The following is a 14,596-nucleotide window of genomic DNA, read 5'->3' on the forward strand; positions in this document are numbered from 1 at the left end:
ACCATCATACCGCTAAACAGACTGGCCGAGAATAAGGCATGACATTTATACCGGCAGTAAGTCAGATATAATTGTACAGAGAGCCCCTGGACTGACCTTCGCAGGAAGAACCTCTGACATCGGTTTGACAGGACACACAAAAAACAAGGTTTCCAGAGAATTGATCCCATTATGAATAAGGCTCTTAAAAACTAAGAGAATCCCTATTTTGCAGTTTTCCTTTTGGCACATGGGCTGTGTGATGTTTACTCACTGCTCGGTGGAAATGTATTTTTTGACAGTTGTGTCCATGGGAATAACATTCCGCGGCAAATGGAGTGAATCTCATCTGATGCTCGGTGTGACCCGGCTTCTCTCTTATGCATTCCTTCAAAATAGTGTGAACTGTGTTTGGTATTGAGATGCAGGCGCCCTCAATAATTTCATATTCATGGTTACGGAATTTGGAGTCATCCGGGCCTTTTCCTTCATCCCCCTACTACCCCGGACCTCGCAGTGAATGCGACGACGGGTCAGACGCGCCAGATCAAATATTTTTCTTCCTAAATGACGGATTTATTAGACAAATAAGTTGTTCGTCTGCCTCTGGACCCTCTGTGATTGAAATGTGTCGCTGTGTCAACAAGCGTCGCCCCTCGCTCCGCGGCCCCTCGATGGAGGGCCGCTTCTGCGGATTACTGAGCAAATACACGCCGGAAATGAATCCAGATCTGGGGGGTAGATGCTCTGCTAGAGCTTACCCCCCGTTTGACATGTCCGTCCGAAGGCCAGTGTTTACTGTAGGTCATTCTTATAGCCAACAGAGCCCATGATGTGTAGTCCATATCATAGTCTGGTAATGGGAATAATAATACTAATAATAATAATAGGCTAATCATAATAGGCTAATAATAATAGGCTAATAATAATAATAATAATAGGCTAATAATTAGCCTATAATAATAACAATAATATGAACAACAACAAAGACCAATTATACTACTATGAGTAATAGTAACTATGATATAGCCAAATGATGATGATGATGATAATAATAATAATAATAATAATAATAATAATAATAATAATAATAATAATAATAATAATAGCCGAATAGTAGCCTACAAAATAACAATGAAGCCTAAATTCTGCAATGTTAAATTGTGGTGCACTGTAATATGCTAAAAGTAAATCCATTTATAATGCTCTTCTTATAGAAACGGATAAAGGATCCAGTGTAAATTAAGAGAATAGTGACATTTGCTGATTATTTGTATTCATTAATTGAAGCTACTAAGGCTAAATGTTTCTACTCATATTGGTGATGTTTGTATTTATTTTCATTTTAGTAGCATGCAAGCAATATACTAATTACCATGATCTAATCCATCTTAAATTGGGTGCATAACAGCTGTGATCAGGTTAGGGCCCACTCCCCTCCGCTCACAGCTATTGTAGAAAGTCATGCGCTCGTAAATCTACGTGCGCGCGTCTCCATGGCGCGTGTGGAATCATTATTTGGTGCCGCGGTGTCAGAGGCCTCCTCATCTCGTGTGTCAGGAATCCAATTTCACTTTATTTACATCCACGGGCTAGATTAATTACTCCCTCTCCTTGTAGCCTGGAGGAATTAAGATATGAGATCTATGGTAAGTCTCGCGAGCCACATTATGCAACTTTATACTCGGGTAGACCAGACTGCACCGGCGGTTCTGCAGAGGCGAGGCGGGGGAGGACCGTGCAGGTGCATTCTGCAGTCCCCAACTTCCAATAGGACTATCACTTCATTTCAATATCACGAATTTTAGGCTAAGTAGATATTGGCTAATGAAATTACAAAAAACCCAGTAGCCCTATTAGCCCATACTGCAACGTAGGCCGTCATGATAAAAGCAGTCAAGAAGGCTTCATCTATCTTGTCTATTATACAGGTAGAGCCTCTATTATCTATCTGTCTCGATTGATCTCACTCATCAAATCAGATGGTGTTTTTTATTTTTTTTAACACAGCGTAGTTCAGGTGTCAAGTGTCTAGAGGCCTTGAGAGCCTGTCTCAGGTTCGAGTTCATCAAACCACTAAAGTAGGACAAACAGAACATAATTCTCTCTTTTTTTCAGCACGATGTCAGATTTTTTTGGGAATAGTGGCTTATTTGCATATTTGCTTTCGGACTATCGTGAACAAAAGGAATAAGAAGATGCATCCATCTTACTTGGTGACTCTCTTGAAACGGGTTGTTAGAAACCCCAAATCAGCCTTCAAATCAAGCCTAGCCTATATGATCATGTGTCGTCATCGTCCGCATTATTGTTGTTATATTTGTGGAATATGATGGGAAATTGCAAAGTTGTCCCGGTGAAATATCTCTTGATTAATAGATCTATGTCGTAAACCGGCTGACATATGGAGGCGAGGCAGCTGGGGACGGGTCCTAAGGCATCCCCTACGGCCATTAACATATTAGAAGCTTTTGTGCAGTCAGACAGTCCGACTTCATCTCGAGCCCCTGCGCAGAAAGACAGCACCCTAGAGCTGTTTGATATAGACGCTCAATAATGCATCACTCCTCCATCTGCACGGGAGCTGAAATACTGCGGTAGCCTAGCCTAGGAGTTAGCCTCACAGTCTAAAACAAGATAAGCACACAAAAGAAAATTCAACGATATAAAAGATACAAAGCTCTGACTAATGTTTGAATACATGAGCTATTTGATCGAATTTTAAAATGACAGAAATAGGTTTAGATTTATGGGCTACTTTTGGTGGTAGGCTAAACATAAATGCATGTGCAGATGACTGCATGAGACGGCTTTAAATATTATATACGCCTATTGATATTTCAGTTGTTTTAAAGAAAGAAAAAAACCTATACATCAGGAAAAAAACATTGCAGGATTTCCACAGTTGAACTTGTGTGATCCAGAAGTGAAACTCCAAAGCCAGTCTCCTAAAGCCAGTCTCCTACACAGCTGAGTCCTAGCTGCTATTCTGAAGAGCCTCATGCAGCTAAAGAAGATGAAGTTCATTCGAGTTTATAGGCTCGACAAATTAGGACTACAACCGTTTTTGTTCTTCTTGCTGTTTAAACAAAAAGCAAACCCTATCGTAGTTGAAAATCATGGACCAAGATGTAGCAAGATATAACGGAAAATGGTTCAGCGGTGCCCTATCCTCTACTTCCCGTTAAATAAAGATCCATCCTTACTCACGGTACAAGGTTCCTTTCTCCGTTGCCAAAAGCCAAACAAAAGCAATAAACGAGCCGCTTTCTCTGCTCTGCTGCCTTGGCTTCTTTCATCTGGCGTATCTCTGAAACCCCGATAGCTGTCTGGAAATATTGCATTTTATATCAGCAAAGCGCGATTAATATTGCATCGCCTGCATTTACAATTTCGTTTTTTTTTTAAGGCAGGGAAACGTCCTCAAAATATATCCTGCAATATCATGGAGAGAAATATTCCAAGAGGGTCAGGTCATTGGTCAGTGTGAATAAACAAACCGTCAAGTTTAAATGATTATTCTCTTCTTCTTGATGTCAGAGGAGACCCACTAATGTTCGTTTTGAATTATTCTGACATCGCTTGGAGACGCCATGGGTCTCAGACTTCATTAAATGTTTATTGTCACTTCACTCGGGTAAAAAGCTCCTTGGTCTAAGTGGAGGTTTCCAGTAGAAATGCAGCTTTACAAATGTGATGTCTAGTAAAGAGTTAGGCCTATTGGCTTTACGTTGGGAAACACGGAATGTGTTCAAATTTTACATCTTAAGTCTCATGATAGTAATGGGCTTTTATGTGAGTGAAATGACATATTTCAGACCAAACTCAATGTTGTAGAATTAGTTATCAGGCCTTCTCATTTGCATATTTACAACATGGGGTTACAAGACGTACATTTGTACAGAGGGCCCTTGCCACATTTGAACTCTAATGATAATTACTCAAGTTTTCAATTAGTGTCTTATTAATTTTCTAAATCTCAGGTCATGAATTATGTAAGGTGCTCAACTGTGTATGTAATTTCAATTAACTGGCATCTTGTGGTGTAAAGTCTCATTATTGTTATGTATTATGTGAACTGTATCATGTAGCCTATTATTTTTATTATTATCATTATTATTATTATTATCATTATCATTATTATTATTATTATATTATGTAGTTTTTGTTTAACATATTGTATTGAATTTCCGTGCAATCAACTGGCCTATCTCTAGGCTTCCTGAATGAGTGATGAAGTTCAAAGCTTCAATGCTTTGCAGGCTGACAACGTGAATGAAGATGTATAAAATATTAATTAACAACAACCTCGACATCGGAAAATAACACGACATTACACTAGCCTATATATAAAAAATAAAAAAAACTGACAAAGTTAACATGGGTTTTTATATTTCGAGTGGGTAACGATAAGGCCTCAGTCATGGGGTCGCGACCAGCCCTGTGTAGTCGACTGGATCCCTAGACGTTTATAGTATCGACTTTCTGTCTCATTCTTCAGGTGTCAAACCTGGTCCACAGGTTGACCTTGCTCTACCTGCAAATACATATATAAATAAATACATACATATTGCTCCTATAACTACTGTAGAATAATTGTTCCAGGTGGTTAAGTCATGTGCCCCTATGTTCTAGGAGCAAGAACAATGCAATTTAATGTTGTAACATCAAATATAAAATGTATTGGCCTATGATTATGGCAAATTGGACTGTAAAGTTTAAGTGTGGGTATATAGTCCAAATAATAGTCAAACTGAGTTGTTTCAGAGAGTTGTTAAAAGGCAACTCTCGGGCTATTCTGACTCCAGAATCCATATACCTATGCAATTGACAGATGACACTTCAAATCTAATTGTTCTGTGTTCTGTGTGTGTGTATGTGTGTGTGTGTGTGTGTGTGTGTGTGTGTGTGTGTGTGTGTTTGTGTGCGTATGTGTGTGTGTGTGTGTGCGTGCGTGCGCGCGCGAGTTTCAGAGGATAATTTGGGGAGGATTAAATGTTCGTGTAACTACGTATAGTCCTAGTAAATACGCCTCTTGCATATTATTTGTGATATGTACATGATACGGGTTCATTAAATGCAGCTGCGGCTTGTGGCTCGAACCTATTACCCTGAGATGAAGAGAACCATGCCCTTTGGATGTAAGAAGTGGAAATCATTTTGATGATGATAAAATGACGACAAACACTCAAGGGTGCTTTTTTCTTCCGGTCTTTCATTTATTTAGAAGATTGCTGGGACCCACCTCCCTGTTGAATTTGGCTTACAGGATGAATAATACCTATGAAAATCAAGAGGGGAACAGAGGTAGGGGAACGTTAGTGACAGGAGGAGAGAGACAGTGGGACGTTTTCATGATGCACATGTGGCCGCAGTTTGTAAACATACTTGTGCACAAAATAAAATAGTAGATCAATTTTAGAACAATCAACACGACAAACAACGTGGTGTCTTAATGTGAAAACAGGCGTTAACAGTGACTTACACCATCCACAAAGGTCTATACCAGTAGATACTCTATGTAGTGTTTTTTTCCAATGCATAGAACGTTTGCACTGCAAACCAAAGTACACAAAAGAGAAAATCGTTAGTTTTTTCATTGTGATCACCATTCATTTTCGTCAGAATGTAGAAGGTATACCTCTGAACCATGCGAGTTAAAGTTTGAACATTGAGGTTTTAGAAGTGAAAGCCAATAGCAAAATACTTTATTTTCAAAACTCAGGAGTCGATCTCTGTCTCGTGAGAAAGTATGTTTGTAGGCTATATATACAAAATCGTTTAGATATAACCAATTTAACCAACCTAAATAGATGCCTTAATCGTAGTGCAAATTTGAAATAATGAAGTGACAAAGTGACCCATAGTCCATATTCAGAAGGAGTGTCTAATAGGCCTATGAATTAGGCTGTTCTCTCATGCAGGCCTAAACAATCGTGGATTTGTTATATGAAGTTTGATAATTCCTTTGAAAAAGTTAAGAGCAACCCCCAAAAGTAATCACAAATAAACAGGTGAATGAATAATAAATAAATAAATAAATAGATAAATAAATAAATACATATATAAAATAAATAAATAAATACAGATACATAAATAATTGAATAGCCTATCAGCACATAAATCAAACCAAAATACTTCAACAATCAATGAGGTAATTCGTAAATGGCTATATTGTATTTCAAATCAATATTAAGAAAATAACTCGCTAGAATAAAGCAAATTACCTCTTTTCACAATGTTTTAAAAGGCATGTCGACATAGGCCTACTTTCTCCTTGGAAAAGATTCAGCAGAGTTTGTCTGGTTTATCTGATATTTGCATACTTCACATTCACCAATAACGTGAAAATAAATCGGATATGAAGCCTCATAAAATTGGGTATCTAATAGGCCTATGGTCATTGTCGGTCAACGTTTAAAACCGTTGGCTACAAAAGACCGAAAATGATGTCTTTATGTTCCTTGGTCCCCAAAAATTCAGTCTCTTAAAACTTCGTTGCCCATCAGTGGGAGGCTGAGAATTTCAACCGCTTCTGTTTTTGTCTTTGGTTGCAGAACCATACTCGCACCACGTTCTTTTTTAGGTCCAACTTTTCGGCAATAGCTGCAATCTTCTCGGAGGACGGTCGAGGTTGAACGGCGAAGTAAGCCTCCAAAGAGCGCTTCTCGGGCGCTGCTATCGAGGTCCTCTTGCGTTTCTTTTCCCCTCCGTTGAAAATGTCTGGTTTGCTCAGTTTTTCCCTCTGGGCCCCCTCGGCCTCCTCCAGCCACGCCTGAAGGATGGGTTTGAGCGCGATCATGTTGTTGTGGGACAGAGTCAACGATTCGAACCGACAAATGGTGCTTTGGCTTAGCGAGCCCACGCCCGGTATTTTAAGATTAGCCAGAGCACCGCCGACGTCCGCCTGGGTCACCCCGAGCTTGATCCTCCTCTGCTTGAAGCGCTCCGCAAAAGCCTCCAGCTCCCTGGGGTCCGTGTCCGAGTCATTGATACAAGGGTGTCCGTTATTGGTGAGTCCTGGTCCACACTGCCCCCCACCGTGATGGCCAGGTAAAAGACCGTGGTGGGTGAGAGGCGAATTCATGTTCATAGCAGCCTGGTGGGAGAGGTGGCTCAAGCCGTGCATGTGTGAGTGCGGGTGGGCAGAGGTGGGGATCAGACCGCCGCCGCCGCCTCCGCCGCCTCCTCCGCCCCCGTCGTGCGCGCTGGACATCAGGGACAACGACGGCGAGCTGATATGGTCCATTAGGTCGGGAGGCTCGAGGTTCTGGTGGTGGTGGTGGTGATGGTGGTGGTGGTGGTGGGCCAGGGGCACGGTGGAGTTGGACGAGCATGGCACGGTGTTCATGGTGTGATAAGTCGCGTCCGGCTTGAACGGGTGCGCCTTGCCCTGGGACACCGCCATGTCCACGGCCGCCAGAGCTTCGGCGCGGGCCAACAGGGTCTCATCCAGGCTGGCGAAGATGTTACTCTGCAGCTGCAGCGAGGAGGGAGAGACAAGCAGGAGAGAATAAAGAAATGAAGGACAAGTAGAAAACAGAGAAAGAGAAAAAAAACCAGAAGAATAAATGGAACTCTCAGCATGGGGACCGCTAACAACACGTAACACAGAAGGAATATTCCTTTTAGAAGCTCCAAGTCATAAAAATTAATACAAAAAATGGTGAAGTCGGATTTTTGTGTGAGCATGCTTTCAAAAAAGATCACAGGCGTGCGGGTGATTGCCGTATAGAAGACATGAAAAAAACATTACGCGCGCGGCGGCTTGCAGAGCCTCAGAGCTTCCCTGATTACGCACAGAGGAACATGCAGCTCGGGCACTGGAAGGGAAAGCTAAGTTTTTCGGGGTTCATTTACCTGTGGATTTGGCAGACAGGCTCTCCTTATGGCCTCCGAGCTGGAATGCAGGGTGGTGTACTTGTGCTCTGGTAAGCTCGGATGCATGGCGAAGTGCGGCTGTTTGCTGTTCATAGACATCATCTTGGCGAGCTTCTCCAATTACTTAAAGTGCACAAGAATGGGGGGAAAATAGGCTTGAATGCGACGGAAAAATAGTCATAGACAGTTATCCTTGTTCCTCTAGTTCGCTGTGTTCAGTGCAGCCTTGAGCCCGAAGATCACACAGAGATGCCCGCAGTCTCGCAGACGCACTTATCTGTCTACTGTTTCCCACTGCTGGGGATGAGAGGGGCTCTTACACCTGAGCGCCTCAGATCTCGTCAAGCAGGCTCGGCTTCTCTCGCGAGACATAAAGCTAGAAGAGCCCTGTCAGATGAGAGCCGCCCCGAGCGCACGCGGGCAGTAACTCATGGAGACGCACGCACGCGTGCAGCCTTTCGGGGGGGGGGGGGGGGGGGGGGGCACGCTCCACACCCCAAGCCAGACACGAGCGGTCTGCAGTGGTACCTGTAAACAAAATGTTTGATATTTGTCTAACTGTACTCAGGCATTTATGATGATTTGCTGCTTTTCCACCATGCAATAATATTGACTATTATGGATTCGGGCAACAGGGGCCCAGTTATGCATTCTAAATAAGATTTGGTTTAGAGACTCTCAAAAACAATTATTTAATACAAATGCTACATTTGTTATGACATATTTTATATTTCAAAATTTTGAATAATTGAGTTAGGGTTAGACAATTATCCTGATGGAGTGTCATTTGAAATAGAACAGGCACGGGGGTTAAACATGGGCTAATTGTCCATGTGTTTCAATCAAATTATTCACAATTTCGGTTTTGGCATGAACATCGTTTGATTCCCATCTTTAAGTCAAATCCAAACAAGTTCAGCCTAGTAGTGGGTCCTTTTCAGCACACAGCTCCTTTGGCACGTCCTGTATTTTCTCCTCCCTTTCTCATTTGAACCCTTGGATGTAATCAGGTCCCCTCCTACCACCATTACAGCCCATCATCACCAGCTGAGCGCTAAACAAATTGATTTAATATCCAGCTTAACCTTGTACAGTCTGTACCAAATTAATTATTCCCAATGAATTAACACTTCATTTATTCAAATGTGCAATGGTTAGACAATTTCATTTTCATACAGTGATTAGAGGTAGTCTGTGTCAAACACATGATATCATTACATTTGCATAATAAATAAGAACCTCATGTAACACAGGACCAGGCCAGCTGGGCGGGCTGGCTGGAGTGTAGTAGATAGCTGTGTTCTGGTAGTTAGCTGTGTTCTGGTAGCCTAGTTAGCTGTGTTCTGGTAGTTAGTTGTGTTCTGGTAGTTAGATGTGTTCTGGTAGTTAGTTGTGTTCTGGTAGTTAGATGTGTTCTGGTAGTTAGCTGTGTTGTTCTGGTAGTTAGCTGTGTTCTGGTAGTTAGTTGTGTTCTGGTAGTTAGTGGTGTTCTGGTAGTTAGTTGTGTTCTGGTAGTTAGTTGTGTTCTGGTAGTTAGTTGTGTTCTGGTAGTTAGCTGTGTTCTGGTAGTTAGTGGTGTTCTGGTAGTTAGCTGTGTTCTGGTAGTTAGATGTGTTCTGGTAGTTAGCTGTGTTCTGGTAATTAGCTGTGTTCTGGTAGTTAGTGGTGTTCTGGTAGTTAGCTGTGTTCTGGTAGTTAGCTGTGTTCTGGTAGTTAGTTGTGTTCTGGTAGTTAGCTGTGTTCTGGTAGTTAGATGTGTTCTGGTAGTTAGCTGTGTTCTGGTAGTTAGTTGTGTTCTGGTAGCCTAGTTAGCTGTGTTCTGGTAGTTAGCTGTGTTCTGGTAGTTAGCTGTGTTCTGGTAGTTAGCTGTGTTCTGGTAGCTGTGTTCTGGTAGTTAGCTGTGTTCTGGTAGTTAGCTGTGTTCTGGTAGTTAGCTGTGTTCTGGTAGCCTAGTTAGTTGTGTTCTGGTAGTTAGTTGTGTTCTGGTAGTTAGCTGTGTTCTGGTAGTTAGCGGTGTTCTGGTAGTTAGTTGTGTTCTGGTAGTTAGCTGTGTTCTGGTAGTTAGCTGTGTTCTGGTAGTTAGCTGTGTTCTGGTAGCCTAGTTAGCTGTGTTCTGGTAGTTAGCTGTGTTGTTCTGGTAGTTAGTTGTGTTCTGGTAGTTAGCTGTGTTCTGGTAGATAGCTGTGTTCTGGTAGTTAGCTGTGTTCTGGTAGTTAGCTGTGTTCTGGTAGTTAGCTGTGTTCTGGTAGTTAGTTGTGTTCTGGTAGTTAGTTGTGTTCTGGTAGTTAGCTGTGTTCTGGTAGCCTAGTTAGCTGTGTTCTGGTAGTTAGTTGTGTTCTGGTAGTTAGCTGTGTTCTGGTAGTTAGCTGTGTTCTGGTAGCCTAGTTAGCTGTGTTCTGGTAGTTAGCTGTGTTCTGGTAGTTAGCTGTGTTCTGGTAGTTAGTTGTGTTCTGGTAGTTAGTTGTGTTCTGGTAGTTAGTTGTGTTCTGGTAGCCTAGTTAGCTGTGTTCTGGTAGTTAGCTGTGTTCTGGTAGTTAGCTGTGTTCTGGTAGTTAGCTGTGTTGTTCTGGTAGTTAGTTGTGTTCTGGTAGTTAGCTGTGTTCTGGTAGTTAGTTGTGTTCTGGTAGTTAGCTGTGTTCTGGTAGCCTAGTTAGCTGTGTTCTGGTAGTTAGCTGTGTTCTGGTAGTTAGCTGTGTTCTGGTAGTTAGTTGTGTTCTGGTAGTTAGCTGTGTTCTGGTAGTTAGCTGTGTTCTGGTAGGTAGTTAGCTGTGTTCTGGTATTTAGCTGTGTTCTGGTAGTTAGCTGTGTTCTGGTAGTTAGCTGTGTTCTGGTAGTTAGATGTGTTCTGGTAGCCTAGTTAGCTGTGTTCTGGTAGTTAGTGGTGTTCTGGTAGTTAGCTGTGTTCTGGTAGTTAGCTGTGTTCTGGTAGTTAGATGTGTTCTGGTAGTTACCTGTGTTCTGGTAGTTAGCGGTGTTCTGGTAGTTAGCTGTGTTCTGGTAGTTAGCGGTGTTCTGGTAGTTAGCTGTGTTCTGGTAGTTAGCGGTGTTCTGGTAGTTAGCTGTGTTCTGGTAGTTAGCTGTGTTCTGGTAGTTAGCTGTGTTCTGGTAGTTAGCGGTGTTCTGGTAGTTAGCTGTGTTCTGGTAGTTAGCTGTGTTCTGGTAGTTAGCTGTGTTCTGGTAGTTAGATGTGTTCTGGTAGCCTAGTTAGCTGTGTTCTGGTAGTTAGCGGTGTTCTGGTAGTTAGCTGTGTTCTGGTAGTTAGCTGTGTTCTGGTAGTTAGCGGTGTTCTGGTAGTTAGCGGTGTTCTGGTAGTTAGCTGTGTTCTGGTAGTTAGCGGTGTTCTGGTAGTTAGCTGTGTTCTGGTAGTTAGCTGTGTTCTGGTAGTTAGCTGTGTTCTGGTAGTTAGCGGTGTTCTGGTAGTTAGCTGTGTTCTGGTAGCCTAGTTAGCTGTGTTCTGGTAGTTAGCTGTGTTCTGGTAGCCTAGTTAGCTGTGTTCTGGTAGCCTAGTTAGCTGTGTTCTGGTAGCCTAGTTAGCTGTGTTCTGGTAGTTAGCTGTGGTCTGGTAGCCTAGTTAGCTGTGTTCTGGTAGCCTAGTTAGCTGTGTTCTGGTAGTTAGCTGTGTTCTGGTAGTTAGATGTGTTCTGGTAGTTAGCTGTGTTCTGGTAGTTAGCGGTGTTCTGGTAGTTAGCTGTGTTCTGGTAGTTAGCTGTGTTCTGGTAGTTAGATGTGTTCTGGTAGTTAGCTGTGTTCTGGTAGTTAGCGGTGTTCTGGTAGTTAGCTGTGTTCTGGTAGTTAGCTGTGTTCTGGTAGTTAGTGGTGTTCTGGTAGTTAGCGGTGTTCTGGTAGTTAGCTGTGTTCTGGTAGTTAGCTGTGTTCTGGTAGTTAGCTGTGTTCTGGTAGCCTAGTTAGCTGTGTTCTGGTAGTTAGCTGTGTTCTGGTAGTTAGCTGTGTTCTGGTAGTTAGCTGTGTTCTGGTAGTTAGTTGTGTTCTGGTAGTTAGTTGTGTTCTGGTAGTTAGCTGTGTTCTGGTAGTTAGCTGTGTTCTGGTAGTTAGCTGTGTTCTGGTAGTTAGTTGTGTTCTGGTAGTTAGCTGTGTTCTGGTAGTTAGCTGTGTTCTGGTAGTTAGCTGTGTTCTGGTAGTTAGTTGTGTTCTGGTAGTTAGCTGTGTTCTGGTAGTTAGCTGTGTTCTGGTAGTTAGCTGTGTTCTGGTAGTTAGTTGTGTTCTGGTAGTTAGTTGTGTTCTGGTAGTTAGTTGTGTTCTGGTAGTTAGTGGTGTTCTGGTAGTTAGCTGTGTTCTGGTAGTTAGCTGTGTTCTGGTAGTTAGTTGTGTTCTGGTAGTTAGCTGTGTTCTGGTAGTTAGATGTGTTCTGGTAGTTAGTTGTGTTCTGGTAGTTAGCTGTGTTCTGGTAGTTAGATGTGTTCTGGTAGTTAGTTGTGTTCTGGTAGTTAGTTGTGTTCTGGTAGTTAGTTGTGTTCTGGTAGTTAGTTGTGTTCTGGTAGTTAGCTGTGTTCTGGTAGTTAGCTGTGTTCTGGTAGTTAGTTGTGTTCTGGTAGTTAGTTGTGTTCTGGTAGTTAGATGTGTTCTGGTAGTTAGTTGTGTTCTGGTAGTTAGCTGTGTTCTGGTAGTTAGTTGTGTTCTGGTAGTTAGATGTGTTCTGGTAGTTAGATGTGTTCTGGTAGTTAGTGGTGTTCTGGTAGTTAGTTGTGTTCTGGTAGTTAGCTGTGTTCTGGTAGTTAGCTGTGTTCTGGTAGTTAGTGGTGTTCTGGTAGTTAGCTGTGTTCTGGTAGTCTTGTTAGTGGTGTTCTGGTAGTTAGTGGTGTTCTGGTAGTTAGTGGTGTTCTGGTAGTTAGTTGTGTTCTGGTAGTTAGCTGTGTTCTGGTAGTTAGCTGTGTTCTGGTAGTTAGTTGTGTTCTGGTAGCCTAGTTAGTGGTGTTCTGGTAGTTAGTGGTGTTCTGGTAGTTAGTGGTGTTCTGGTAGTTAGCTGTGTTCTGGTAGTTAGTTGTGTTCTGGTAGTTAGCTGTGTTCTGGTAGTTAGCTGTGTTCTGGTAGTTAGTTGTGTTCTGGTAGTTAGCTGTGTTCTGGTAGTTAGTTGTGTTCTGGTAGTTAGCTGTGTTCTGGTAGTTAGCTGTGTTCTGGTAGTTAGCTGTGTTCTGGTAGTTAGCTGTGTTCTGGTAGTTAGTTGTGTTCTGGTAGTTAGTTGTGTTCTGGTAGTTAGCTGTGTTCTGGTAGTTAGTTGTGTTCTGGTAGTTAGCTGTGTTCTGGTAGTTAGTTGTGTTCTGGTAGTTAGCTGTGTTCTGGTAGTTAGTGGTGTTCTGGTAGTTAGCTGTGTTCTGGTAGTTAGTGGTGTTCTGGTAGTAAGCTGTGTTCTGGTAGTTAGCTGTGTTCTGGTAGTTAGTTGTGTTCTGGTAGTTAGATGTGTTCTGGTAGTTAGTTGTGTTCTGGTAGTTAGTTGTGTTCTGGTAGTTAGATGTGTTCTGGTAGTTAGCTGTGTTCTGGTAGTTAGTTGTGTTCTGGTAGATAGCTGTGTTCTGGTAGTTAGCGGTGTTCTGGTAGTTAGTTGTGTTCTGGTAGTTAGTGGTGTTCTGGTAGTTAGCGATGTTCTGGTAGTTAGTTGTGTTCTGGTAGTTAGCTGTGTTCTGGTAGTTAGCTGTGTTCTGGTAGTTAGCTGTGTTCTGGTAGTTAGTTGTGTTCTGGTAGTTAGATGTGTTCTGGTAGTTAGTTGTGTTCTGGTAGTTAGTTGTGTTCTGGTAGTTAGTTGTGTTCTGGTAGTTAGATGTGTTCTGGTAGTTAGTTGTGTTCTGGTAGATAGCTGTGTTCTGGTAGTTAGCTGTGTTCTGGTAGTTAGCTGTGTTCTGGTAGTTAGTGGTGTTCTGGTAGTTAGCTGTGTTCTGGTAGTTAGTGGTGTTCTGGTAGTTAGTGGTGTTCTGGTAGTTAGTTGTGTTCTGGTAGTTAGTTGTGTTCTGGTAGTTAGCTGTGTTCTGGTAGTTAGCTGTGTTCTGGTAGTTAGCTGTGTTCTGGTAGCCTAGTTAGCTGTGTTCTGGTAGTTAGATGTGTTCTGGTAGTTAGCTGTGTTCTGGTAGTTAGTTGTGTTCTGGTAGATAGCTGTGTTCTGGTAGTTAGCGGTGTTCTGGTAGTTAGTTGTGTTCTGGTAGTTAGTGGTGTTCTGGTAGTTAGCGATGTTCTGGTAGTTAGTTGTGTTCTGGTAGTTAGCTGTGTTCTGGTAGTTAGCTGTGTTCTGGTAGTTAGCTGTGTTCTGGTAGTTAGTTGTGTTCTGGTAGTTAGATGTGTTCTGGTAGTTAGTTGTGTTCTGGTAGTTAGTTGTGTTCTGGTAGTTAGTTGTGTTCTGGTAGTTAGATGTGTTCTGGTAGTTAGTTGTGTTCTGGTAGATAGCTGTGTTCTGGTAGTTAGCTGTGTTCTGGTAGTTAGCTGTGTTCTGGTAGTTAGTGGTGTTCTGGTAGTTAGCTGTGTTCTGGTAGTTAGTGGTGTTCTGGTAGTTAGTGGTGTTCTGGTAGTTAGTTGTGTTCTGGTAGTTAGTTGTGTTCTGGTAGTTAGCTGTGTTCTGGTAGTTAGCTGTGTTCTGGTAGTTAGCTGTGTTCTGGTAGCCTAGTTAGCTGTGTTCTGGTAGTTAGCTGTGTTCTGGTAGTTAGCTGTGTTCTGGTAGTTAGCTGTGTTCTGGTAGTTAGTTGTGTTCTGGTAGTTAGCTGTGTTCTGGTAGTTAGTGGTGTTCTGGTAGTTA

The 14,596-nt window shown here is 42.4% G+C and overlaps 1 protein-coding gene across 1 annotated transcript; it reads right to left on the reverse strand.

Annotated features, from left to right (window-relative positions):
- Positions 1-6,484: 6,484 nt before the first annotated feature.
- On the reverse strand, positions 6,485-7,962 carry pou4f1 (POU class 4 homeobox 1; the record flags this gene model as incomplete). Its single annotated transcript, XM_084447330.1, has 2 exons — positions 6,485-7,459; positions 7,840-7,962. The coding sequence occupies 2 exons, from the start codon at positions 7,960-7,962 to the stop codon at positions 6,485-6,487; spliced, it is 1,098 nt and encodes a 365-aa protein (XP_084303456.1).
- Positions 7,963-14,596: the final 6,634 nt, after the last annotated feature.

The sequence above is a fragment of the Borostomias antarcticus genome (assembly GCF_949987555.1).
Source record: "Borostomias antarcticus genome assembly, chromosome: 12".
NCBI lineage: Eukaryota > Metazoa > Chordata > Actinopteri > Stomiiformes > Stomiidae > Borostomias > Borostomias antarcticus.